General features: G+C 38.3%; 1 protein-coding gene across 3 annotated transcripts; it reads right to left on the bottom strand.

Moving 5' to 3' along the window:
- Nucleotides 1-990: 990 nt before the first annotated feature.
- On the bottom strand, nt 991-25,596 carry LOC107831318 (exocyst complex component SEC5A-like). Of its 3 annotated transcripts, XR_012699398.1 has the most exons (23): nt 24,962-25,593; nt 20,796-20,950; nt 20,612-20,706; nt 19,422-19,616; nt 19,204-19,331; nt 18,920-19,078; nt 17,969-18,073; nt 16,716-16,790; nt 16,196-16,333; nt 15,930-16,103; nt 14,924-15,067; nt 7,232-7,358; nt 6,947-7,157; nt 6,157-6,272; nt 5,850-6,075; nt 4,634-4,727; nt 4,267-4,344; nt 4,128-4,184; nt 3,785-3,934; nt 3,244-3,459; nt 2,761-3,009; nt 2,289-2,579; nt 991-1,274 (listed from the first exon to the last, which is right to left on the bottom strand). XR_012699398.1 is itself a non-coding variant. In XM_016659079.2 (22 exons), exons 1-21 carry the CDS (start codon nt 25,331-25,333, stop codon nt 2,788-2,790), a joined length of 3,237 nt encoding a protein of 1,078 aa, XP_016514565.2. In that variant the 5' UTR covers nt 25,334-25,596; the 3' UTR covers nt 2,258-2,579; nt 2,761-2,787. The 3 variants fall into 3 exon arrangements, 1 of the variants encoding a protein (XP_016514565.2); XM_016659079.2 differs by lacking the exon at nt 991-1,274 and having other exon boundaries at nt 2,258-2,579; nt 24,962-25,596; XR_012699399.1 differs by lacking the exons at nt 991-1,274; nt 2,289-2,579 and having other exon boundaries at nt 2,774-3,009; nt 3,244-3,413.
- Nucleotides 25,597-26,361: the final 765 nt, after the last annotated feature.

The raw sequence follows: 26,361 nt of genomic DNA, 5'->3' as shown, positions 1-26,361 counted from the left end.
TGCCGGATCGGTATATTATACTGAAATATTTTCCGGATTTTAAACAGTATTTTCGTTCAGATTTATTTTTACATGAAAAGTGGCTAAATTTCGATTACTTTTGAAACTGTGACTATTTTTCAATTACCACTTGTAAATCTAGCTATTTTTAAATTTCCCCCCAAAATCTTCCTAGAAAATTTTTGCCTTTTTCTCATTTTGGTGATATAGCACGTCCCCTTTTGGGCCATAAGCGGATCTAGCTTAGGCGAAGCGGTGTCACGTGACATCGCTTTGTCCGAAAATTTTGTTAAATATTTATATATGATTGAATGTCGAAACAAAAAATTTGAATTAATTAAATAAAATGACACCACTTGAAATAAGCAGCTAAGTAGGTTGTGTGGTCAAGTGCCCTACTTTAGTAAGCAAGGTTGCGAGTTCAAAGCTTAGACAACATCAATTTTTGTGCTACAAAAAAGATACACCAGTTGGGTTTGAACCATTGACCTTTTAGTTATTAACAAAACCTTGATCGACGAGTCGAGAGTCATATTTGACCTCTTAAGCGACATAACGTTATTTGAATATGGAAGGATGATGTTGCTTCCATAAGTAGTTCGGCTATTTTTTTTTTCTTTTTCCCTTCAACTTTATTCTCGACGATAAAATTTATTTAGAAATAATTCGCGAAATCAAATGAGTGATGAGTTTTAATTGAATGTTTGGTGTCTTATGTAGAAAAAAGTATTTAGTATTATCTCTAATAAGCTTATTTTGAATGCATTTCAAAAAATAAAAACTTATCAAGAAGAGCAGTAGTAATGTACTTGAGTCGTGTTTTATTAATATGATTCAAATTGTGTTCTTTTTTAAATATATTTGTTTACTTGTTTATGGTTTAAAATGGTGACACCGTTTAGAAAAAAAATTTGCGTACGCCACTGCTTATGGCCTTATGCAAATTTTCCTATGCAGTTACAAGTAAAAGGAAAAATAAATCATGCCAATATCTAATAAAAATAATTACTGTATAAAAATTGAAAAGCAAGCTGCAGGCCAGCCATTAGAGGAATACATTCTTAAAGTTTTGTTCAAGATTATGCCAATTTACTAACCTGCAAGGAAAAAAAGGGATAGTTCGATGCACAAAGCATCTCGGATTTATGCATGTCTGAGAAAAAACCGTGGGATGTGATGTAGGAGCCTACTCTAACGGTAACACTAGTGGCTAACTTGTGACCTATTGATCATACAGAAACAACTTTACTGTTGTTTCAGGATTCCCTTATAACCTGCAAAAGATAATGCAATTTCAGGATTTCACTTGATAAGGATGATCTTTCTTCGAAATGCAAAATTATTTTTAGGCACAGAAAATAAATAGAAAAACGAAATAAAGAATGAAAGAGGGAAAATCAATCCCCTTTGTCCAAAAAGGAAGGAAAACGGTACAAAAAAAGAAAAGGTGAAAAGCATAAATTTACAAGTGGGTAATAAGTTGAAAATGAAGGTGCATGTTAAATGTCACTATTACTGGACCTATAAGAAATGGACCAGAAGAAAAGCAGATGAAAAAGCCCACATTCAGCAGCTGTGCGTAAAAGGGACGTTGCAAAAAGTTCATATTGGCTTCAAATGACAAACAGCAATTGGGAAAAAAACAAGAGAAAGGAAAAAGGAAAGGCTTTGTGGACATACGGCTAAAGGCTAATGTAACTCTCAGTCTCAAGTCCACTTCCTCTTATTTTATTATTTGATTTTACTCATGTCCATTTCAATGTGATAAAAGAGAGGATAAACCCACAATTGGATTAGCTTTTTGTCTGCAAGCTATATTACTTTATGACTTTTATTTTGTTCGTTTGGTTTGCTCATAAATATCAAACTATTCGTCCTTCAGCTGGCAATTCAATTCAGGATTCAAATTGTAGTGTACTAATTCAAATCTTAGTGGCCGTTGGTATTTCTAAAATCCCAAATCATGAATAGTAATGGTCTATAGTGTGGATGAAGTACACATATAGCCCTTAAAGTTGACGGTCTTGAATTTGTCTCCGCTTGTCCCATGACCAGAATTTCATGTTTAACAAGTGTTACCCCTGCTTGCCCCATGGGAAATACTTTTAACTTTTGACCTTGAAGTTATGCCCATGGGGAAAGCGAGGGTCAAGTTAAAAACCACCCTAAAAAGCGTCATATTTCTGCAATTTTTTGTTTCACCACAATTTTGTAGCAAGAAAATGCAGAAACTGAATGGGCTTTTCCAAACAGCATATTTTCCAAAGAAAAATTCCTTGCTTTCTTACCGTTATTCTGCTGATTTAATGAAGATCAATCCTTTCTCCAAGAAGATTGTCTTAGATCAGAGCGAGCTGGAGCTGACTTCTACAAGGTCAACAAAATTGGAATTTGGAAGCCATACAATACTATGGCCAAAGTAAAATTTGGATAAAACAAACAACTTGCAGGATACACCTATAAATTAGTTTGTAAAATCACTTGTGGTCTTTGTGTTTCATATCTCAATAAGAGGCTTCCCCACTGTGGCGAAAATTGGAACACTTGAAGATGCTTGATACTGTTAAAATTAACTCATCCTGGAAACATGAATCATGAATGAATTATAATGAGGGTTGTGATTATGGTTTCATTATCAGCAAAATTGAAATTAAAATAAGGCTTGTGATTATGGTTAAATTATCAGCAAAATGTCTCTCATCCAAGAAAAGAATGTAAATTTAATATACTACAACGGCACAAGCATTATGGAGGAAATACCTTGAGAAAATAAAATAGACCTATAATTTATCGACGTCTATGCTTGGAGAAGCTTGCGGGTCCAATATTTGGAGATCCTCTAAAATCTCTACCAGGAGAATCCATTGATCCTCTAAAAGAAGCATAAGCTGCTTTTGCTGATTCTGGGACAGAGTCCAGAGGAATTGACTCCACAAAGCATGCCGTATTGATTCGGGTCCTCTCAAGTTCAGATTGAAGTAGCTCTGAACTATACTGCTGCGCAAGAGCCTGTGAAATTGCCAACAATTCAAAGGTATGTAAGGAAGGGTGGCTAAACACTTTTAATGATGATGTCTATACTAGTTAACTTTTGGTGCAAGGAAAATATCATTGCCAACAGCAAATTTGCTGGCTGGACTGAACCATGTGATAGCATGTCTAATTATGTCTAAGCAGATTGCATAGAGAAAAGACATGTCCCAAAATCTGGAAAAAAGTCGATAGGGAGGAAGTATTTCGTACAATCAGGTCATCAGGTGATACAGACGCCCCTTGCTGCCTTTCATCCTGAAGCACATCATCACTTCCACGTGTTGGCCGACGGCTATGACTTGGAGTCTCAATAGTCTCTGTGACACTCTCAGTCGCTTTCTCTAAGAGGGCCCCTTGTAAAGTTTTCAGGGACTCCCTTGCTTCATGTGTAAAATAAGGGTTCAATATGGTCTCAAAATAATCAAGCTGCAAGATTAAGCAATACAGACTATCAGAGTCATGGGAGAGCATAACCTCTCCATTTCAGTTTCCTGTTTTATTCTATCAACTTTTGGTAGTCCATAAAAATATCTATATAAAAGAATGCAAGAACGCAAATCTAAATCCCACTCTCTGCGTTCTTGTTTTAAGTATTATCTGCTTCTACCTGTTGCAAACAGCATAAAACCTTAAGCAATATAAAAGCACTCAAAGAAACAAAAGGAAAGAACCAATTTGTATTTACACATCCAAAAGGAAGCTGTATAACAGTAGCAAAGTGATTCCCGGACGCACTAGCAATTTAACTGACCTCAAGCGTAAGCTGACAAAAGCCATTCACGTCTAATACTATAAAATCTTTGTCTTGGTTTTCATGGAAAATGCTTAGGAAAGTGTCTATTAGGCCTTCAACAAGAATACCAAGTGTCTTATCCAGCAGAGGCTTACAACCGGCAAAGACCTGTAAGAGAAAAAACAAAGAAGTTAGACTAAGAAATGCTGGAGAGCAGTTTTGATAAGAAGGCCACAGTGCAAGATAGAGTTTTGAGGTTTAAAACATTTATCTCTGCACCAGATAAATCAATTATATCCTCCATCCACCAAAAATAAATGAGCAAGCAACAATATCTCCAGAAAAGCATTGGAGAATTAACCTCTGCATGTACAGCAACTAAAGTGTGCAGCAATTCCACAGCAGCATCTCGCACTCCCTGCAACACAGACAATTGTGCTATCATTCCAAGTGGAAAACGTTTTCTGTTATAGAAGGCTAAAATGAGAAAGAGTTATCACCTTAACTGCTGGTACAGCACCCCATTGTATACTACCCTCCAACAAATAGTTTACAGCAGCTGTTCTAATCAAATTTGTCTGACAATATTTCCAAGAATAGTATAATTAGTGATCCTCCATTCAGGGATAAAGCAAAATTTAAGAGGCGACCGTCTGTCCTTTTAGAAAAATGTACTCCACCAATATCAAGCACAAAGTATACTGGGAGTTAATGTAGTCTGTCACGCACATCTTTTAAGAAAAAAAGTGAAACAAAACAGAAGGATGTCTATTATAGATGAAATAGTGCCAACATTACACACATACTTATGGATCTTAGTGCGTATGTAACAGCTTTTGGCCTGCTGAAGATATGAATCACTCATACCTTCGCCAAAGTATACTGCTCAAGCACATTCTCTTCGAGTCCAGAGAAAGACGTAATCAGATCTTGCATATCACCATCCTCTTCATCCTTACCCCTAAGGTAGCATAGCACTTCAGTATCAACTTCAGCAAAGGGAAAAAAACGTAGAAAAGCGCCAAGTGTCTTCTAAGGCTTTAAGTACAAAGCGAGTGCTAAAGTAAGCAAAAAACATAATGGACAACAAAACAAAAAATATAAATATGTAATGCAAGAAAAAATAACTAGGAATACAAACAATTCTGTTGAACAACCTTAATAAATTGGAACATATGAAGAAAACCATGTCAATCAATTTCAGAAATCATTTAAATTTCTGATAAAGATTTCCCAATTCAGATTAGAGACTAGTTTTTGTTTACTAATTTCCTATTCTAACCACTAAATAATCACCCACGATATATCCTTAACAATCAGTACATTACTTTATCATTTCCATTTTATTGTTTAGTGTTTTTCTATTTAAGAAAGTGTCCACGAATGTTGAGGTACGTCCGGCGCCTGTACTAAAGCATTTCTTAAGCAAGATGAAGTGCCCAGCCTGCATTACACTAACCCTCACGACTGAAGTGCATTTCAGGTGGGCCTTTAACAACACTAGATAGTATGATGTTAATTTAAATGTTAGGTAGCTCGACAAAATATTATCTTGTGAAAGTCTCTAAAGACAAGACGACTGCCGAAAAGAACTACTAAAGAGAAGATTTTAGGTCCTAATAACACATCAGACCTTTGTTCAAAGACAGCTTTCAAATTCCTGGGCGAAAACTTTTCCATTAAAAAAGTTAAGAGAGACAGGCCCTTAAACGAGAAAATTTGTTCCCATGGCTATCTTATAGAAAGTATGCAATTGCAGTGGTTGAAAAAACGTACAAACTCCTGTTCCCCATTGAATTGCCACTCTTTAGGCAAACAACTTGGGATGTAGTTCTGCAACACACTGATATAACAAAGTACCCTTAGTCCTGTCAACTTCTATTGAGTAGATTTTTCCCAATGCTTCTGACATTATATTCGAAACAAATCATAAAAAAAATAGACAAGCTATTCATTACTAGAGAGTTACTTGTACTGGTTTAGCTTGATTTACAAGCTATAGAGTACTAGAGAGCTATTTTTGTACCTAGGCTCTTTTAGCTTGATTTACAGGCAATAGAGTACTAGAGAGCTATTTTTATACCTAGGCTGCTGCCAAGTTCGTCTGTACTTGCTGTACAATTCATGAGAAAGTTCATCTTTGAGATACCCAATATTACTTACGACCATCAGCAACTGTCGATGTGGATCAATAATGCTTCCAGGAAAAGGATCCGATGATTTTTCTGGTTCAGCATGTCCGTTTTGAAAATGTAAACTTTCTCCGTTATATTCGTCTATAAGGTGATTGCCAATGTGCCCCAGCTGGCCTAATCAGAGTGCAAAAATTTGTATTATACTCCAAATACTATCAGCTACTAAAATGCTGAGGTATCAACTGCTTTACATACCAGCAAAATTAAGCAAACAGTTCAAAAAGGCAAGTCTAACAGATTCCTGAATTTCTTGAAGCTGCATGAACATGTCCTCTGACTTCGTAGCCTCATTCCGCAAAGACTGAATCATTCTGGACAGAAAAGGATTGCACAAAATGTGTGTAATAACCGACCAAAAGTTCCGATATTTTCAAAATTCACTCCAAGTAACAATTTCAAGTTGTTTCCTGAAGGCCTATATTACAATGCCCATACAACTTAAGAAGACAAGAAGCGCTACATCTTTGCTAACAAGAAATTATGTGTGCGCTCAATCAGTTGTTTGTAACTTATAAAACCTTTAAGGAGTTGTCGTCTTAATAGTTAATGGTATCAATAAGCATAACTCATTATAGTAAGCATCACTAAACCATGGTATAATTCAAATCAAATAAAATTCCCCTCTCTTCAGCTGGAACATGGACATGAGTGTGTGTCAACAGCACTGAGGAAACACAAGAATCTACTTTTAACATATATTTTTCGGTTTATACTGATGAGCGAGCCCATGTATATCTGAATCACTCTTGATAGCTTCGCAAACATATACTTTTGGATGCACATATACGAATTATAAAATAAATTGGAGCTAAATTAAATTACTTCCTGACAAACATCAAAGGCAATTGAACAACTGTTTTGCATATTGAAAAGAAGCCAGCTAGGGAAGACCCTTCAGCTTACTGCGGTACGTAGCAGGAGGATTAGTCATATGTATAGTTATGCATAAATGTACATACAGCATTTTGTGACATATTTAACTTACAAATTGATCTGATCCATTGCAAATGTGATAATTGAACGGAAAGCCAGAGGCAAGGAAGAAATTGTATATGGAGATCTGTTCCTTTCTAAAATAGATACTGGGACCCAGGATTCATCTGTTGATATCTTCTCAGTTGTAGTCCGCATCCAAGAACAGAGCCTCAATATATAAACTTTTGTGACCTCAGACTGAAGGGCGCGCAATGCTGTAACTGTTAATCATAGGAGAAATCACTCAGAAACATTTCACAGACAACAACGTACGTCAACCTGGAAAATTACGTACCAGCAACTGGAGGCGCTGATTCTTTGGCTTCAAAAGCTTGGCATGCTTTAGATATCTCTTTTATAGCATCATTCATGTATGGGCAAAGAATATTTGATTCTTCAAGATCTCGAAATGTGTTTTGAACCTGTGAGATTAATTTCAACATTGTATGAAATGCATTAGGAAGAAGCATGAATACACATTAAATCACAAAAGCTTAAATCCAATCTCCTAGAAAAAGCACCAAATCTATTTCAAAGCGAGTGACAGCTAAACAGACTAAAAACTGGTGGACTAAAAGAACTATACAAGGTGGAATGGAAATTACAAGAGGTGATTAAGTTTGGTGTAAGAAAAAGTTAAGGTTGGTGCAACAAAACTAGTTTCAACTTGCTACGCATTTGCCAAAAATTGAAAACATAAGATATATAAACTAGCATCAGAGAGATAGAAGAGAGGTAAAACTTAAACTAAGAATGTCTATGTCCTAACAAGTTTTGACATTATTTAAAAGGTATAAAGATATCTTTTATTTTTGACAAGAGTGGGTTGCTTTAGTGGTGAACACCCTCCACTTCCAACCAAGAGGTTGTGAGTTCGAGTCACCCCAAGAGCAAGGTGGGAGTTCTTGGAGGGGGGGAGCCGAAGGTCTATTGGAAACAGCCTCTCTACCCCAGGGTGGGGGTAAGGTCTGCGTACACACTACCCTCCCCAGACTCCACTAGTGGGATTATACTGGGTTGTTGTTGTTGACAGACAGAAGCCTTAGCTAGATTCATATGATTATGCCTCTTTAAAGAAAAAGAGGGATGTCACGACAAATATGATGGTTAAAAGATCCCATGGTCTAGATGGTACCCCTATAGAAGTATGGAAATGGCCAGGAGAGAGCGCAGTAGTATGCCTAACCAAGTCATATTATGGAGTGAAAAGATGTCAAACGAGTGAAGAAAGAGCATCTTGATTTTAATAGATAAGAACAAAGGAAAAATTAATGATTGCAACATACTATTGTGGTTAAAGTTATGAACCATAGGTTTGTTAGTTTACAGCATGTATATAGTGTAGTATTGTCCCACATTGGTAGAAGAATAGTATGTCCTTGTATAGTATAGCTATAAATAAGGACCTCTTGTATTGTATTGTTAATCTAATATCAATAACATATTTTCTCCCGTGCCTTCTCACATGGTATCAGAGCAATTGTGAGACACTTATCGCTGTGCATAAATTCCAGCGATTCCGAGAAAGAGAAATCGCTGTGCATAAATTCCAGCGATTACGGGAAAGAGAAATCAGTACTTTTTTAAGGTTGTTTTCTATCTGCTTCATTTCTGTCAGTGTTGTGCAAAATCCAACACTACCACAAGAGTCGTAACTGTCCGGCGACCAAACCCCAGTGAAAAACTCCGGCAGCAGCCTCCTCACGCGACTCCACGCGCCACCAGAAGCTCACGCGCCGGCGCGTACGACCACTTCCGGCCATTTTTGAAAATCTTCCTTCAGAACAGTTGGGTCGCCTGGTAATTCTGATCCTACCCCTACTGTTTTCATTTCATTCCGACAACTTTGAGTTTTTTCCGGCAGCTACAGTACTATTCCGACAACTACAGTACTATTCTGACAGCTACAGTATTTCAGTATTCTGTTTTTGTATTTCCGTACACTGTTTCAGTGAATTACAGTTGATTCTTTCTCCTATTTGGTAATAATTTGCAACAATGTCTTTGGGATTTGATGCTTTTGGGTCTAGAAACATGAGTTCTGGAAACTCTAGCGCTATTATTACCTCGGAACCTTTAATGGGAGGTTCAAACTACTTAGCTTGGGCTTCATCTGTCGAGTTATGGTGTAGAGGTCAAGGTGTTCAAGATCATCTAATCAAACAGTCTAGCGATGGAGATGAAAAGGCAATAGCACTTTGGGCAAAAATCGATGCTCAGTTATGTAGCATCTTGTGGCGATCTATTGATTCCAAGTTGATGCCCTTGTTTCGTCCATTCCAGACATGTTATTTGGTTTGGGCAAAGGCACACACCTTATACGCTAATGACATATCTCGCTTCTATGATGTGATATCACGGATGACAAACTTAAAGAAGCAGGAATTCGATATGTCTACTTACTTGGGTCAAGTACAGGCAGTCATGGAGGAATTTGAGAAGTTGATGCCAATTTCTGCTAGTGTGGAAAAACAACAAGAGCAGCGACAGAAGATGTTTCTCGTTCTTACTCTCGCTGGACTTCCTAATGATCTTGATTCAGTACGCGACCAGATTTTGGCTAGTCCGTCTGTCCCGACAGTTGATGAATTATTCTCTCGATTACTCCGCCTTGCTGCAGCACCAAGTCCACCAGTGATTTCATCACAGATACTTGATTCCTCTGTTCTTGCATCCCAGACAATGGATGCTCGGGCATCTCAAACTATGGAGCATAGACGAGGAGGAGGTTGTTTTGGAAGATCTAGACACAAGTGTTCTTATTGTCACAAACTTGGACACACTCGTGAAATGTGTTATTCCTTATATGGTCGTCCACCCAAAAATGCTTACATTGCTCAGACCGAGACTCCAGGTAACCAAGGATTTTATTTATCTAAAGAAGAATATAATGAGCTCCTTCAGTATCGAGCAAGTAAGCAGACATCTCCACAAGTAGCCTCAGTTGCTCAGACTGATACTTCTGTTACTGGTAATTCTTTTGCTTGTGTTTCCCAGTCTAGCACTCTTGGTCCATAGGTCATGGACTCAGGCGCTTCTGATCACATCTCTGATAATATATCACTTTTGTCAAATATTGTATATTCAAAGTCTCTTCCCACTGTTACTTTAGCCAATGGATGTCAAACTAAGGCAAAAGGAGTTGGACAAGCTAATCCCTTGTCTTCTATCACCCTAGATTCCATTCTTTATGTCCCTGGCTGTCCTTTTAGTCTTGCATTTGTTAGTCGTTTGACTCGTGCCCTCCATTGTGGTATATATTTTATTGACGATTCTTTTATTATGCAGGACCGCAGTACGGGACAGACAATTGGTACAGGGCGTGAATCAGAAGGCCTTCACTACCTTAACTCACTCAGTCCTTCCACAACATGTCTAGTTACAGATCCTCCAGATCTAATCCACAGACGTTTAGGACATCCGAGTTTATCCAAACTTCAGAAGATGGTGCCTAGTTTATCTAGTTTGTCTACATTAGATTGTGAATCGTGTCAACTTGGGAAACATACCCGAGCCTCCTTTTCGCGTAGTGTTGAAAGTCATGTAGAGTCTGTCTTCTCCTTAGTTCATTCTGATATATGGGGTCCTAGTAGAGTCAGTTCATCCTTGGGATTTCGTTATTTTGTCAGTTTCATTGATGATTATTCAAGATGTACTTGGCTTTTCTTAATGAAAGATCGTTCTGAGTTATTTTCTATATTCCAGAGTTTCTGTGCTGAAATCAAAAACCAATTTGGTGTTTCTATTCGCATTTTTCGCAGTGATAATGCCTTAGAATATTTATCTTCTCAATTTCAGCAGTTTATGACTTCTCAAGGAATTATTCATCGGACATCTTGTCCTTATACCCCTCAGCAAAATGGGGTTGCTGAGAGAAAGAATAGACACCTTATTGAGACTGCTCGCACACTTCTAATTGAATCTCGTGTTCCGTTGCGTTTTTGAGGCGATGCAGTTCTCACAGCTTGTTATTTGATTATATTTTATCGACACTCTGCTTCAAGTCTATGTATTTATCTGGTAGTCTATGTTGATGATATTATTATTACTGCAATGATCAGGATGGTATTACCAATCTGAAGCAGCATCTCTTCCAGCACTTCCAAACTAAGGATCTAGGCAGATTGAAGTACTTTCTAGGTATTGAGGTTGCCCAGTCTAGCTCAGGTATTGTTATTTCTCAAAGAAAATATACTTTAGACATTCTTGAGGAGACGGGGATGATAGGTTGCAGACCTGTTGACACTCCGATGGATCCGAATTCTAAACTTATGCCAGGACAGGGGGAGCCGCTTAGCGATCCTGCAAGCTATAGGCGGCTGGTTGGAAAATTAAATTATCTCACAGTGACTAGACCCGACATTTCTTATCCTGTGAGTGTTGTAAGTCAGTTTATGAATTCTCCCTGTGATAGTCATTGAGATGCAGTTGTCCGCATTATTCGATATATAAAATCGGCTCCAGGCAAAGGGTTACTCTTTGAGGATCGAGGTCATGAGCAGATCATTGGATACTCAGATGCTGATTGGGCAGGATCACCTTCTGATAGACGTTCTACGTCTGGATATTGTGTTTTAGTAGGAGGAAATTTGGTGTCCTGGAAGAGCAAGAAACAGAATGTAGTTGCTCGGTCTAGTGCAGAAGCAGAATATCGAGCAATGGCTATGGCAACATGTGAGCTAGTCTGGACCAAATAATTGCTCAAGGAGTTGAAATTTGGTGAAATCAGTCGGATGGAACTTGTGTGCGATAATCAAGCTGCCCTTCATATTGCATCAAATCCGGTGTTCCATGAGAGAACTAAACACATTGAGATTGATTGTCACTTCGTCAGAGAAAAGATACTTTCAGGAGAGATTGCTACAAAGTTTGTGAGGTCGAATGATCAACTTGCAGATATTTTCACCAAGTCTCTCACTGGTCCTCGTATTGGTTATATATGTAACAAGCTCGGTACATATGATTTGTATGCACCTGCTTGAGGGGGAGTGTTAGTTTACAGCATGTATATAGTGTAGTATTGTCCCACATTGGTAGAAGAATAGTATGTCCTTGTATAGTATAGCTATAAATAAGGACCTCTTGTATTGTATTGTTAATCTAATATCAATAACATATTTTCTCCCGTGCCTTCTCACAAGGTTGAAATGTGGGAAAGAACTATAGGGCATAGATAAGGGTGATAGAGACAAGTGTGGCTTATGCCTAGTAAAACTACAGCTGAGGTTATATTTTTGCTAAGAAAAACTTATAACAAGAGGAAGAAGGATCTTCACATGATATTTATTGATCAAGAGAAAGCATACAATAGAGCACCACGAAAGTTCTTTGATAGGTGCTCGGCATGAGAGGAAACCATATCAAATATATAAAATATCATCAAAGATAAGTTTGAATGAAAGGTCACAAATTTGAGAACAATGAGAGAAGAATAGGTGCTTATCATGAAAAAGAGTCCATATCAAATATAAATTCCATCAAAGATAAATATTAATGAAAGGTCACAAATGTAAGAGCAGTGAGAGAGGAGATACAGAGACTGGGAGTAAACCAAGGAATTGCCTTAAGAATTTGCTTGTTTATCCTAGATGAGCTAATTAATAGTAATTGGGATTACGTTCTATGGCGCATACTATTTGTCAATGATATTATTTTAATTGACGAAACTAGTAGGGAAGTCAAAAGAAAGAAGTCTAGAAGGGTTTAGAATAGTAGAAGCAAAGACATAATATATTCATTGCAAGTTCAACCTGCATAAGAATGAAGGTGAAGTTAGATTGGATGGAATTATTGGAGCCTAAACACACACAATTCAGATATCTAGAATCAATTTTCTAGGAGAATGGAAATGATAGATGAGGATGTAACATATAGAACTAAGATAGAATAGTTGAAATGGAGTGCCGAATCCTATGCTGTAGGAAGATATGCCTAAAAAGAGTAAAGCAAAAGACCAGCAATATACATTGAAGTGAATGTCTGGCCTCTAAGACCAAACTGTCCACTAGATGAGTGTTGTGAAAATGCAGTTTTTAGACAAAAATAAAATCATACAAGATTGGAGAAGATTAGCAATGACCATATCAAGTAGAGGCCGGAGGTGTGAAGACAGACCCTGGAGTCAAAAGGTTTCAAATCGAGCAGGACTAAAACAGAATACTTGGAGTGTAAGTTCAGTGACGAAAATCATGATTCAGACGTAGTAGAGACGCTTGACACTCAAGTCCTCCCCAAGAAAGGAAGTTTTCAAATACCTCGAATCAGTAATTCAAGGTAATGGAAGATTGATGAGGATGTCACACATCGTATTGGAGCGAGGTGGATGAAATGGAGGTTCGCATCCAGTGTTTTGTGTGATAAGAATGTGTCGCCTAGACTTAAAGGTAAGTTCAACAAGTGGTGGTTAGACCGACTATGTTATATGGGGCAGAGTGTTGGGTAGTTAAGAACTCTCATGTCTAGAAGATGAAAGAAGCAGAAATGAGGATAGTGAGATGGATGTGGGGGCATACTAGGAGATATAAGATTAGGAATGAAGTTATTCGGGACAAGGCGAGAGTGGCCCCCGTGGAGGACAAGATGCGAGAAGTGAGGTTAAGATGGTACGGGCATGTGAAGAGGAGAGGTGCAGATTCCCCCATGAGGAGGTGTGAGAGATTGGCTTTGGTGGGCATGAGGAGAGGCACAGGTAGGCGTAAGAAGTATTGAGGTGATTTGATTAGGCAGGATATGTCGCAACTTTAGCTTACTAAGGACATGACCTTTAATAGGAGGGTGTGGAGGTCGAGGATTAGGGTAGAAAGTTAATGGGCAGTTGAGTGTATTTCTTTACCATACCAGTTGCATTAGTATTAGTCTTGTATTTTTGTTCGTAGAGTTATATTACTACATGTTATTTCTTTCCCTTCAGTTATCTTATTATATTGTTGTTGTTACTATTTTTTGCTACTACTCCTTTTCATTTGTTCTTGAGCCGAGGATCTTCGGAAACAACTTCTCTGCCTCCACAGGATAGGGGTAAGGGTCTACATGCACACTACCCTCCCCAGACCCCACTAGTGGGATTATACTGGGTATGTTATTATCCTGTGAGATTTTACTGGGTTGTTGTTGTTGTTGTTGTAAGTAGAGAGAGGCAAGTAGCATACATAGAGGATACAATAAGAGAAGCTCACTTGAAATGGTTTTGCTATGTTCTATGTAAGCCTCTGAATGCACTGGTTTGTAAGTGTGGCGATATGTTGATTGAATATGCTAAAAGGGACGGGATAGACCTAAAATCATATGGATGAAAGCTGTCTCAACAGACATACAAGTGAAGACTTCGCTAAGAACATATAACACAATAGAAGCGACGAATCTATATAGGTTTAGCACCTAGTTGGGACTAATTCTTAGTTATTGTTGCTGTCACATTTGCATTAGGTCTGATATTTGTCCGAAGAAATGGTAAGAGATTATATATCAGTACATCGATAAGTGTGAGATTTAGGTAAAGAACTCTTAGTTTGCCTTAAATGACATATTTACCAGTATAAAAATCAAAGGGGCCAAAATAGCGAGGGATGGATATAGAGATTCACATAAGACATTTGCTACATTCCGTTTAAAAAGGTAAAAGAGCTTAAGTTGTCTATAAACGTATGCCATAAACCAGAGGATCTTTTTTCTTGAGATTTCATATTTTGCGGGAAAGTCATTTCTAACTACCTGTTTGTCATCTTTCGATGAGGTCTAAGCTAGTCCCTTTTAATCTGGATTATGATACCAGGAATCTGCTCTGAATTAGGCAGTGGTTAAATTTGTTGAAGATAAAGACCAACATTAGCTGGCCTCACAATTGAAAAATAATAAACCAAAGTGGTAGTGTCAAAAACAGCTTCCTCTATCAACAGCCAGAAAAGGGAAAAAACTAGGTGCACATGTGTCTAAAAGTAAGCATAACCCTCGGCAACTTACTCTCCTGCCATCAAGAGGAAGCATTTACCTCGGATTCATAAGCTGATAAAGTACTCTGCAGCATTCCAGCAACTTCATCAAGAGAATGACTTGAGTACTTTCCGTCTCCTACTTTTTCTTCAGTTCTCTTTGCAGAGACATTGACATTTGAATCAGAAGACACTTGGGAAGTCTATTTACAAGAAAAAGAACTCAGAGAACTAGCAAATGGAAGCAAATAATACATCTTACTAATAAGAAAAACTGCAACTCTGATGCACATCCCCCAAAAATTGGAGAAGCAACAAATTTCTCTAGTACGAGAAACAAATGGTAATCATCTTGACCTATTCCCAGAAATATACCACTTGAAATTACCAAACGCTACAAAAACAATGGCAAAGAAATTATAATCAAAAGGAATAGTTAGATGGCTGTCACAGCTGGACACAACCAAAATTCAGTCTGGCAATGGAGCATCAGATTTCAGCTATTGTATCATGGATGCTTGCTTCATAGTGCAAAGTAACCCAGCATTTGAGGTCCAAACCTCCAAGTAAAAGAAATAACCACAGTGTCTATCTTAAAGAGACAAATCTGAGCTTAGAAAATTTACATTATAAAACCATTTAGAATTTTCAATCTTCAAAGATTTTGCATACTCTCGAGAATTAGAGTTCTCCTAGAAACTTGCAAATCAACCAATCTAATTAAAATTGGACAAGATGAAAGAATGAGAAATATGTCCAATTTAGCAAACTAGTCAGAGTAATGTGTAAACAAGCTAGTCAGAGTAATGTGATCCAAAATTGACGCTAGTAATGGATTTTGTGAGAACAAATTCAAGGGAAGAAAGAAAAGTGAGATCGACTACATATGGCAAGTACTAATTCAGCAACTTTATTCCAAAAGTGCATCAATGCATCAAATTTACTCCACGAAAGCTATGTGGTCCTCACTGACTTGGTAGATGACAGAGGATATCTTAATCTTATCCTTAGAATATTTGGTCCAACCTGAGGAATAGAGTACAATGGGTAGGAGAGTCTGGTTACCTTTGCAAACTTCCCACTGAAAACCGAAACGGAAACTTTCCAGAAGGCAGGCACATGATGAATAATAACAGCAGTCAACCTACGTATATATCTTCCTCTAAGAGCATCCCCTTGTTCACCGATCATCTCTAATGGTTGCAAATCACCAGGAGATACAGAGTAGTCAATGTCTGACTGATCATCATTTGTAACATGTAATGAGAAACATTAATCTGAAGTTGAATTTAATTATCCATGGCTTTCTGATAACAGGCAATCATACTTACAGAATGGTTCAGATCTTGCTGAATTTGCCTCCATTTTGCATCAGATAAAGCTCTTGCTCTCATCTCATTCTGTAAATTCTCCATCCTTGCTTCATGATCTAAAGAGCATTTCGCAAGCAAGCCTCGAATTCTGTGGTTCTGTGAAATAGTAGAATTATGTCCACACTTTAACCCCAGAGGATAAGTCAGAATGAAGTGCTATTCATAAAGCTAGACAATATTTACCACGTCCATAAGGGAAGATACTATTACATTGTGTTAAAGGAGGAAAGAAAAATGCCAATCATTCTTAATTAGGAAGAGGAGGGTTTTCATGATCTACCCTGCATTTTCCTTTTTCTATAAGAATTAAGCAATGAACTTGAAAAGCCAAATTTCTCAAACATGAAAAACATAGAATTTCAGTGGAGAGAGATCAAAGAGCACAAATCTACAAGTACTGATGTTCCAACTGGTCCACCCTAAGCATAACACCATTATATGTAATCAAAAAGGATAATATCGGATTTAGATGCTTCACCTGTATATTCAAGTAGTGCCATACAGGATCTGATTCAGGTTCCAACTCCAACAAGAGTCTCACTATATTTTCAAGCTACAAGAAGCATTATGGGATACCACATGAGAAAAAATGTAAAGTTTGACAAACCTCAGAACTTTCTAAAAACTAATAGGTAAGTAAAATTGTCAGCATTTAAAAGGTTGCACCCAATGCCAAGGTATGTAAGTCAAGCCCAAATGGAGATGAAAACTGCAAAATCAAGCAATTATATAAGAAAATCTATCATTTTCAAGGACAATGGTAATATCAAGTATTTGGAAAGAAGCCCATTATAAGTTAACAACAAGTTTTTAGAAAGGCAAATACCAATTGATTCCCTGCAGAAAAGAAACAAATTCCCTAAAACAATCTGAAATTAGATAACCTAGCAAGAATATATTTGAGGCATTCTGACCAATAGGTAAATTAGAAGCAGAAGAAAAAGAAAAGAATTATCTACACGGGGAGTAGCAGAAAGACAATAGCTGCTACAAGCCAAGTGAACAAGAGATGTACAAGTTCGAGCTCTTTGATCAAGTATAATCCACTTGATATAGTAGCATCCCAATCAAGCACAACGAATTAGGTGGGGTGGAAGAAGCTAATATATGGATAGGAACATATGGAACTCGTTTTACAGATATATTCTTCCTCTTTTACATATGGAACTGGTTTGACAGACATATTCTTCCTCTAGCAAATGTAAGGTACTCCTATCACAGACCACTCTTGTTCTAAGTCGACGGTAACACAAGGCCATCATTCTGTGGTGGATCTACAACCTGATCCCAACAATCAAATAGTAGCTTCTCAAGTTATGTTTCGAATTACAAGTTCAGCAAGGCAATTTGTACCCCTCCAGATAAATGTCACTCTCAAATGAATAAGAAAAATAGTTGTCAAAAAGAATGGTCAAAACTGCTCACTGGTTATCAAAGCAGATTTGGAAGTGTTATGGGAGGGAAGCAAAACCAGTTGTAAGGACTACCGAGCATTTGTAAAAACGTATTGAAAAACGAGGGCTATATTTATTGCTTTAAATCCAGAGACACGACAGAGTTGAGATCTTCAGTCTTTTGACTATTTCAGATTATACTGCATTATTGACGCAGCTCCTTATGAAGACTTTTAGAGAACCAACAGTCCACCGTGATGCCATCCTACACTTGCCATATCTTCTACCATTCAAAAAGATGAGCTCAAGTTGGTAAACTAACTGAAGGATGACTTACATTTGTCTGGTCAATATGAGGATCTTCCAGAGACTTGTAAAGCATGCCTTTAAACTCTTGCATAACTTTTTCAACCTCCTCAAGGACACGCTTCAAAATTCCCACCTGAAGAAAACAAATGAAATAAATAGTGACTAAAACAAAAGCAAAAGCTTTGGATAATGATGACAAAAATAACAAAAAAAAAAAAGAATCTATATGCAAAGAAGTAAAAAAAAAACAGAGAAGCATAAATAATAATCAGAAGATAACCTCAAGGTGTCAAGCATCATATAAAAGTCAAGAGGAATGTTTAATAATAAATCAAACTAAAGACATCAACAGCATGAAACTCTATCAAGTGTTTTTTCCCCATGTGATGAAAGATGCCTACCCAAAGAATCTACATTTCAACGAGCATAAACAACCTGCACTAGCCAGAAACAAGGAAGGTCTTAAAATATTTCTTTTAGTAAATATGGAATCATTAAACAAGGCACTAGGATGTTCCTATTCCTTTACATTGAGGTGAACACAAATGCGTTAAACAAAGAATAAGCATTACTTCTCAGTATAAAACATTGTTAAGAGCAAGCATTTGCTTAAATGTACGTCGTAGGAAGGGCCTCGGTGAAATGTATATCGAAACTCTATAATTATTTTTTATAATTAAGATTCTTCTTCCCATAATTACTAGAGTTGGGCATTGCCAACAGCCATGTACTAGCCTGGAGTATCCTATATTATTCATGACCACAAGGTATCTTGGATTAATTGATCACTAAGACTGGGAAACATAGGGCCTCACACACACAGAGACATGAACATGTATAGATGCAATAAACTTCTGCATTATCTTGTGTTGGTGTACTTGTTTTGCAGGATTTAGATTGGTTTCAACAGTTTCAAACAGAAAGCACAATCCAATACGGGCAAGTGTAAAAGTCACAGAATATTTTAGCCTTCACTTACATGAGAAGGCAGAACAATTGACTTTGCTTTCCTGTACTCCCTGACTGCCAGGTCGTATTCACCCTTACTAATGCTCTCGCGAATGGTACTGGGTAAGTTAAATAATGTTCGGAACCTCTGAAGCATTCCTTGAACAGCTCTTATCTTCTCAGCTTGAGCCTACACGGAAATGCTTCTACTTGTTATATACTAACAAAAAAAGAAGAGGCAAAACACCCACACCTACAATAATCAACTTCATTAAATGGATTGAACTGAAAAATACAGTATCACATCCTATTTACCTGTCTTTCAAATAGTGACTCAAAAGCACGGTTAGCAATTGAATTGACTCCTTGCATACAATTAAATAAGTGAGAAGTTCCAGAACCTTCAGGGTCTTCCTCAATGCGTCTCAACTTCGATTCAATATCTATAGCAAAAACATCAGCCCAGATTAGATCTTCCTATGGTAAATCAAAGTAAGGCGAAAACTTCCTATCAAACAAGATGTGAAGCTCACCATCAATCGTTGTTTTGCAAGACACAAAGCAATCGAAATTTTCTTTGACCAATTGTTTTTTCTGTTGCATACGTCCTTTAAGATCAGTCTTCAAAGAAAGAGCACCCGCCTCCAAGTCTGCTGCACTAGTGTCTTGGTGGATTCGGGATAGAAACAACTTTGGGTCAAACTTCTCAGAAAAATAATTCAACCTCTCTGCAAAATTGGCGCACTGTCTTGTGAAAAATTTCAGTTGATAACTTGCCTGAGATAGAGAAACTATAGAAGGAACTTGTAGTAGTAAATGAAAATAGAAAACAAATAGTTAATCAAACTGTTAATCAAAATGATCGTGTAAATTCCTCGGGCTTTAAGCAAAAAGAGAGAAATGACATTCGCATGCTTCTTAGAAATAAAATGCATGATTTACAGAAATTACAAAAATCACTTAACATATATGAGTATAGTATTTATGAATAGTTTCGGCAGCTTTGTTTTAAAATATGTCCTGTCAACATCAAAGCACAGTTTTAGTGAACGTGCTGCGTTTCTGTCCATCACCAATGATATTCTCAGGAGATGCACGCATCACCAAGCGATTGCCACCAGCAAAACTTGACAAAATAATATAATCCGGGAATCCTCCTGCAGGCTTGTCTAGTAATCCAATGCCACATTAGTGCACATACAAAGTGCACTGCAAAACAATGAAAACAGATTTAGAGATCACATAGCAGCATCCCCATGCTTTTTCCTCAACCACAATATGATCTTTCCCAGTAGGATAGTAGAACATCATTCCCAAGGGATCCACCACATAAGGAATAAAATGTTTTTGTCTTAAGTCTGCTTAGGTGCCCAAACATCACATGCCCTACCATGTGAGTTAGAGATCCTGCTATTTGTCTAGCTACAAGAACTAAAGAGGGAGCAGCAGTACAGGCCTAAAAGATACTGCAATAAAAAAAGTCCACTCAACAGTACTAAGAGTGAGTGCCCCACACATGAATCCAGAAGCATCCAACAAAGTGTAGATGAATGAAAGTTGTCATACAGATTCATCTCCATATTATCATCGCATGGCACATTCAATTCGAAATATTATTGAAAGAGGCTGATGAAAAGAATATTTCCTGGGGGAATTATAATGAATAAGGAGAATAAAAAAAAGTTATAATATGATAAACTAATTTGGTGAAAAAATTAAATACCGCGAGTTTTGGCGTCTACATGATCCCTATCACCTACAGATGGGGAGCTTGATGAGTGCTCACTGATCATCCGTAACGTTCTATTGTCAACTATCCTGTCAGTACAAAGCAGCATCCCAGTTAGCACAAGACATTACCAGTGAACAGTTTGAGATACATAAAAAAGTAAGACGATAATAGGTACCCCAATCTTAGAGGATCTATGCATTCCATGCCACGGGGGAAAGACTGCAAAGTGTTAAGTGCCTTCTTCGCCAATGCCATCTTCTCCTGCTCAGCCTTAATTTGAGTGGCTGGAACTGCTCTAGTCTCCCTCATCTCCCTAACATGACGCCTTAGCTGAAAAAAGTTTTGATCTTTAAGTACAGCATTCATTCAAGACTGCTTTAAGCAGTACTGGCCAAGCAAAAAAGTCATGCACACATTCTGATTTACAAAGATAAAGAAGCCATTTATCTACTTCCACATGAATGTAACTTGAAATTTATATACAAGATGTCACGTCCTTAGTCTTGAACTAAGCGCTCGTGCAGCACTTGACAACTTGCTTATGATCTTACACAACTCGGTCATGATCTTGCTGTGCCAAGTCAGCCTAAAATACTACACTCAAGATCGCTAAGGAAATGTTAGATAAAAAAAAAACAAGAGAAATTTGTCAAAGGAAGCTTTTTATTGTAGAGAACTTGATTATTTTTGCTTGGTGAATTACAAATGAATGGCCCCCTTTATATTCTAGTCTCCTAGGGGCTAGTATGTAAATATTAATTGTTACACAAGTCCTTAATATTTACAAGATGAGGGCTTTCTCTAGAACTCTCTACAAACCTAGAAGATTTCAAGGACTTTACTAGCAAATCCATAGGGATCTACGGTCTTCCTAAGGAAATGTCCATACTTCTGTAGAATCTTCTCATAAATGCTAGCATTCCTCCTATGTAAGCTTCCACATGGTATTACTATATGCCAAATGGCATGATGATGTGGCGGGTCATAACACTCTCCCCCACCCAATTTTGTGCCGCCCTCGGCACAAAGCATCGAGACGTACGCGCGCACCTCGCCTTGGTGTCGCCGGAGATCTTTGTCCATTAGCCATGATGCTATATGGAGCGGTTCGCCTTCCCATGTCACAAGGTATTGGTCACCTTTCTTCTTGCCCCGTTTGTACTTTGGACAGCTAGTAACGATGACCTCGATCCTCCGCCCATCAGATGCTTATCCTTGCTCTTGGCCTGAATCTCCCCATGACTCAACCAAGTCTAGCAGCTTATGAAGCATCGGGTCCATGCTTCCACTCCCTATTTGGCTGCCCTCCGTGGTCACAGCCTTGCTAGAAAACTTGACCCCTCTTCTTGGTGCATCGTCCAAGTCTTATAGTGTGCCATCACTTTGTAACTCGCCATCCTCTTCAACTATGTCCGCCCAACTTTTCTTGCTGCCACCATGCTCCATTTGCATGATTCCAAGATAGGCTTTGGAATCCCCTACTTTCGGCTTAGATTCCAAGCGCATCCCCCCAATACAGGCGGCCCCTCATGTGTCACCCTTGTGTGCTTGAGCAAAGTTCCCGATCATTGATGCAAGCCTCCCCAAATCTGGGCATTCACTTGCCCGATGTGATCCTTTAAAGAAGTAGCACCCTCCCTTAGGCACGTACTCGCTACTGTTTTCTGTCCCCTTACTGTTTTGCTTGGACCCCAGTCCGTTATGGGATGGCCCCTTACCATTGCCCTTGTATACCTCGGCTATGCCTTTCCCGTTGTCCTTGTCATGATCTCCCCCACCCCTCTCAGCGTTGCCTTCTTTAAACTTGGCAGGTTCCATCTTTGAAGTCAATGAGCGACTCGGCTACCGCTATGGCCTCATCCACGTTGACTACTTGATGTCTTCTTAACTCCTGCTTTGCCCAATTTTGCAACTCATCCATGAAGTAGAAGAGTGAATCTTCCTCGGATAATGACGGGATTTGCAGCTTTAAGGTAGTGAACTCGCGCACATACTCCCGAATTGTGGCCGTCTGTCGGAGCTCCCTTAGCTTCCGCCTAGCCTCATACTTCACCTGGTAGAATTGCTTCTTCAACTCCTTCTTAAACTGCTCCCACGTCTCAATCTTGCATAGCCCCTTCTCCATGTCAACACATTTTCGACGCCGCCGCAACGCGGCAATCTCTGAGAGGTACAACACAGCAGTGTTGATCTTGGCCTCGTCATCTTTCACTTTGTCGTGCCTGAAGTAGTTCTCCAAGTGCCAAAGGAAATTCTCCACTTCTTGTGCATTACGAACACCTTTGAACACCGGCGGTTTGGGAGCCTCGATCTTAGTCTCCCTCATCACAATAACATTACTGTCTGCCTCGGTTACGCCAGCATTGACACTTTCCTCGAGTAATTCTATCTTTGCCTTCATAGCATCGATAGTACTCAAGACCTCCATGAGTCTGCATTCCAAGGCAGAGATGGTTTGGCTTAGCTCCATCTCAGTCTGTGTACGTCCCTCCAAGTCATTTCGGATACTCTCAATCTTGATGGCGTCCATCCCCGCATTCACCTTCATCACCCACTTTTACCGAGCAATACGTCCTCCGGCAGGACCTCCACTTCATCCTCGCTTGCCTTAGTGGCAGATGATTCTTGGAATGTAAGCCCCTCGTTTGGCACAATCTCGAGCGGCACCTCCTGGCTCTTGTTGGTGGCATTCCTCTTTTTGTTACAACTCTTCTTGCCAGCAGCATCTTGGATGACGTTGGCTTGGGTGTTGGCAGCATTAATTTCTCCGTCGTTCGCCATTCCCTTAGTTGCAACCTTTGCTCTGATACCACGTTGTCACGTCCTTAGTCTTGAACTAAGCGCACGTGCAGTACTTGACAACTTGCTTATGATCTTACACAACTCGATCATGATCTTGTTGTGCCAAGTCAGCCTAAAATACAACACTCAAGATCGCTAAGGGAATGTTAGATAAAAAAAAAAACAAGAGAAATTTACCAAATAAAGCTTTTTATTGTAGAGAACTTGATTATTTTTGCTTGGTGAATTACAAATGAATGGTCCCCTTTATATACTAGTCTCCTAAGGGCTAGTATGTAAATATTAATTGTTACACAAGTCCTTAATATTTACAAGATAAGGGCTTTCTCTAGAACTCTCTACAAACCTAGTAGATTCCAAGGACTTTCCTAGCAATTCCATAGGGATCTAGGGTCTTCCTAAGGAAATGTCCATACTTCTCTAGAATTTCTCATAGATTCTAGCATTCCTCCTATGTAAGCTTCCACATGGTATTAATATATGTCAAATGGCACCTACGTGGCATGATGATGTGACGAGTCATGACAAAGAGCTCACAAAATAAAACTGACTTCCTCAGATGAACAACCCCAAATGTATGCGAAGCAAAGAATAATCTCTTATAGTAAATAAGCAACTATAGTTCTAACAGGTACACACCAATAAAGCAAAGTCACTTTTGCTAAGAAAGATATTTTCAGGAAAATATTGTCAGCTGAACTCGTTTCCTTTATGAATATTCCAACTCTTACTCCATACCACGTGCTTCAACAAACACTGAGAAAGTGTTGTTAATCTTTAATATGCAAAAATATTACCAAAACAGTATCGTCATACCCAATCCTCCTCCTTGAATAATTATCATGGTAAATTGCTACTTTACACTGAACCAAACACTCTAAATAATCCATAAAATGGTGTTCCAATTTAAAACTTTTTCCTCCATAACAAACATGACTATATGCAGAAAGAATAATAATGAGATTACCAATCGTAAAATCAGCTAACAGTATTAAAACCACAAGAATTGCCCACGTAAGGGGAAAGAAATCAAACAAAAGTTTAAGCTATCCACAGCTTTTTGACAAAACATCATGAAATCATAATCACAGCATCAGCTTACAAAGCTACTACCAAATATTATACCCACAACACATTGACAACGTAAAGATATTTTTTATACTGTCGATGAATTTAACCTGTAATAGCAGGTTAGTTAGGCAAGTCCAGGATTTAAAGTTTATGGGTTTACAGCGACCTCAAGTTAATGTACAATAACAATTGTGTTCACTGTTATATATTTATAGGTATTTGCTGAATCTTTTATACAAGGTATGGACAAAAGCTACTAGGTCCCATGAACCCACATCTTCACCTCTGAATCCGCCACTAATCAAATCAATTAATGTTTAACAAGATATTTAACTTTAATTACCTAACAAGTGACACCATCAGTGCTTAGTAAAATGTATTTTTAAAATATTGCCACACCTACTCGAAGCCCACTGACTCTAAATTCTAGATACACGACTAGTAAATATATAAGGCAAGTAAGGATACCTCGTCTTCATCCACGCGTTTCCAGCAATCAGGTTCACCGCCTTCCCACGGTTCATCATCATCCTTTCCAACTGATCTTCCTCCTCCACTTGCAGCACCTCTTCTCTTCGACACGCCCTTACGATCCTTAGAGGAAGGAACCTCATCACCAGATGAAATGCTGAGTATCTCTAAGTCTGAATCATCTTCATCTTCCTCCACTCCTTTTCTCTGCTTCTGCTGCACGGCATTGGTGCTTTTTCTGTTCGGCGTCGCACCTCCTCTGCCGCTACTAGGACTCGGCTTTGGCATTTGCTCTGGCGGTTTTTTGCCCTGTGCTTGCTCCTGTAATGCCATTTGTAACAGCTCATCTTCGTCACTGTCGCTTGACATTTTTTTGTTCTCAGTTTGTACGAATTTCTGTGTACGTTGAGAAATAAAGAATATGAGAAAATGGAGGTTGTTGAATTCGGAGATGGTAATTGATTGTTCTTTTGCTGTTAACAGGAAAACTTGTTAGATGTGCCATGTCGAGAAGTATGAAAAGCGGAACTTTTTTCGTCAATCTTGTTCTTTTGGGGGAAAGGGTGAACCGTTAATAGAGGAAAGGGAAGACCTTTTCTATATTTGAATTAACTGATTGTTAGTAACCCAGTATTCAAGGGTAAAAATTTACCTTTACACTAAAACATAATAATTTCCCTTTTATTTTATGCTTGATTATAATTGGTGTTTTGCACCAAGAAATTACATTAAAAGGATAAATGCTATTCCTGGAACTGAAAGCTATGTGCAGAGACCGGAAAAAAGGCTTATTGGCGAATCGGGTTATTGGGGTAAGTAACGGTTGGCGAACGGATTGAAATTTTATAATTAACGGCTTAACAGTTTGGGGACGGATTACTCATATAACCCGTTAACCCGTTAAGAGTTTTATATTTATAGTTTTACCCTTATGCAGTAATTTTTTAAACCCTAAGGCCTAAAATCTAAATCCCTAATTTATCAAATCTCAATAGCAATTGTGCTGTATTTTTGGCCTAGAAATAGAGTAGATTCTGATTTCACTTCAAATTCAAGTCAGCCCCTTCTAGAACTGTGCATTAGGCAAGATCATTCAGGAGGTTAAACTTATTAATCAAGAAGGCAAGAAGATAATTCCAGAAGAGGGCCATGAGCTTCCCAAATCAATCAAGCAGAATCGTGTTAACAAGTTGATTACATGAGTTTCGCATTGCAAGCTAAATCTGATATTCCCTCAGAGTTGGTTTAAGTGTAAAGAGAGATAGCAGAAATATATCAAGGACTTCCTCCTCTATTTGTTTTTTTGATAAAGGGAGAAGACGCAACAATGATAGATGATATTTGTAGACAGGTTGAGTTCAAATGTTGATACTGATTCAAACTAGCTTTCTGACATA

The sequence above is a fragment of the Nicotiana tabacum genome, chromosome 15 (genome assembly GCF_000715075.1).
Source record: "Nicotiana tabacum cultivar K326 chromosome 15, ASM71507v2, whole genome shotgun sequence".
Taxonomy (NCBI): Eukaryota; Viridiplantae; Streptophyta; class Magnoliopsida; order Solanales; family Solanaceae; genus Nicotiana; species Nicotiana tabacum.
Note: the sequence above shows the minus strand (reverse complement) of the source record. Positions and strands in the feature narration are given on the sequence as shown.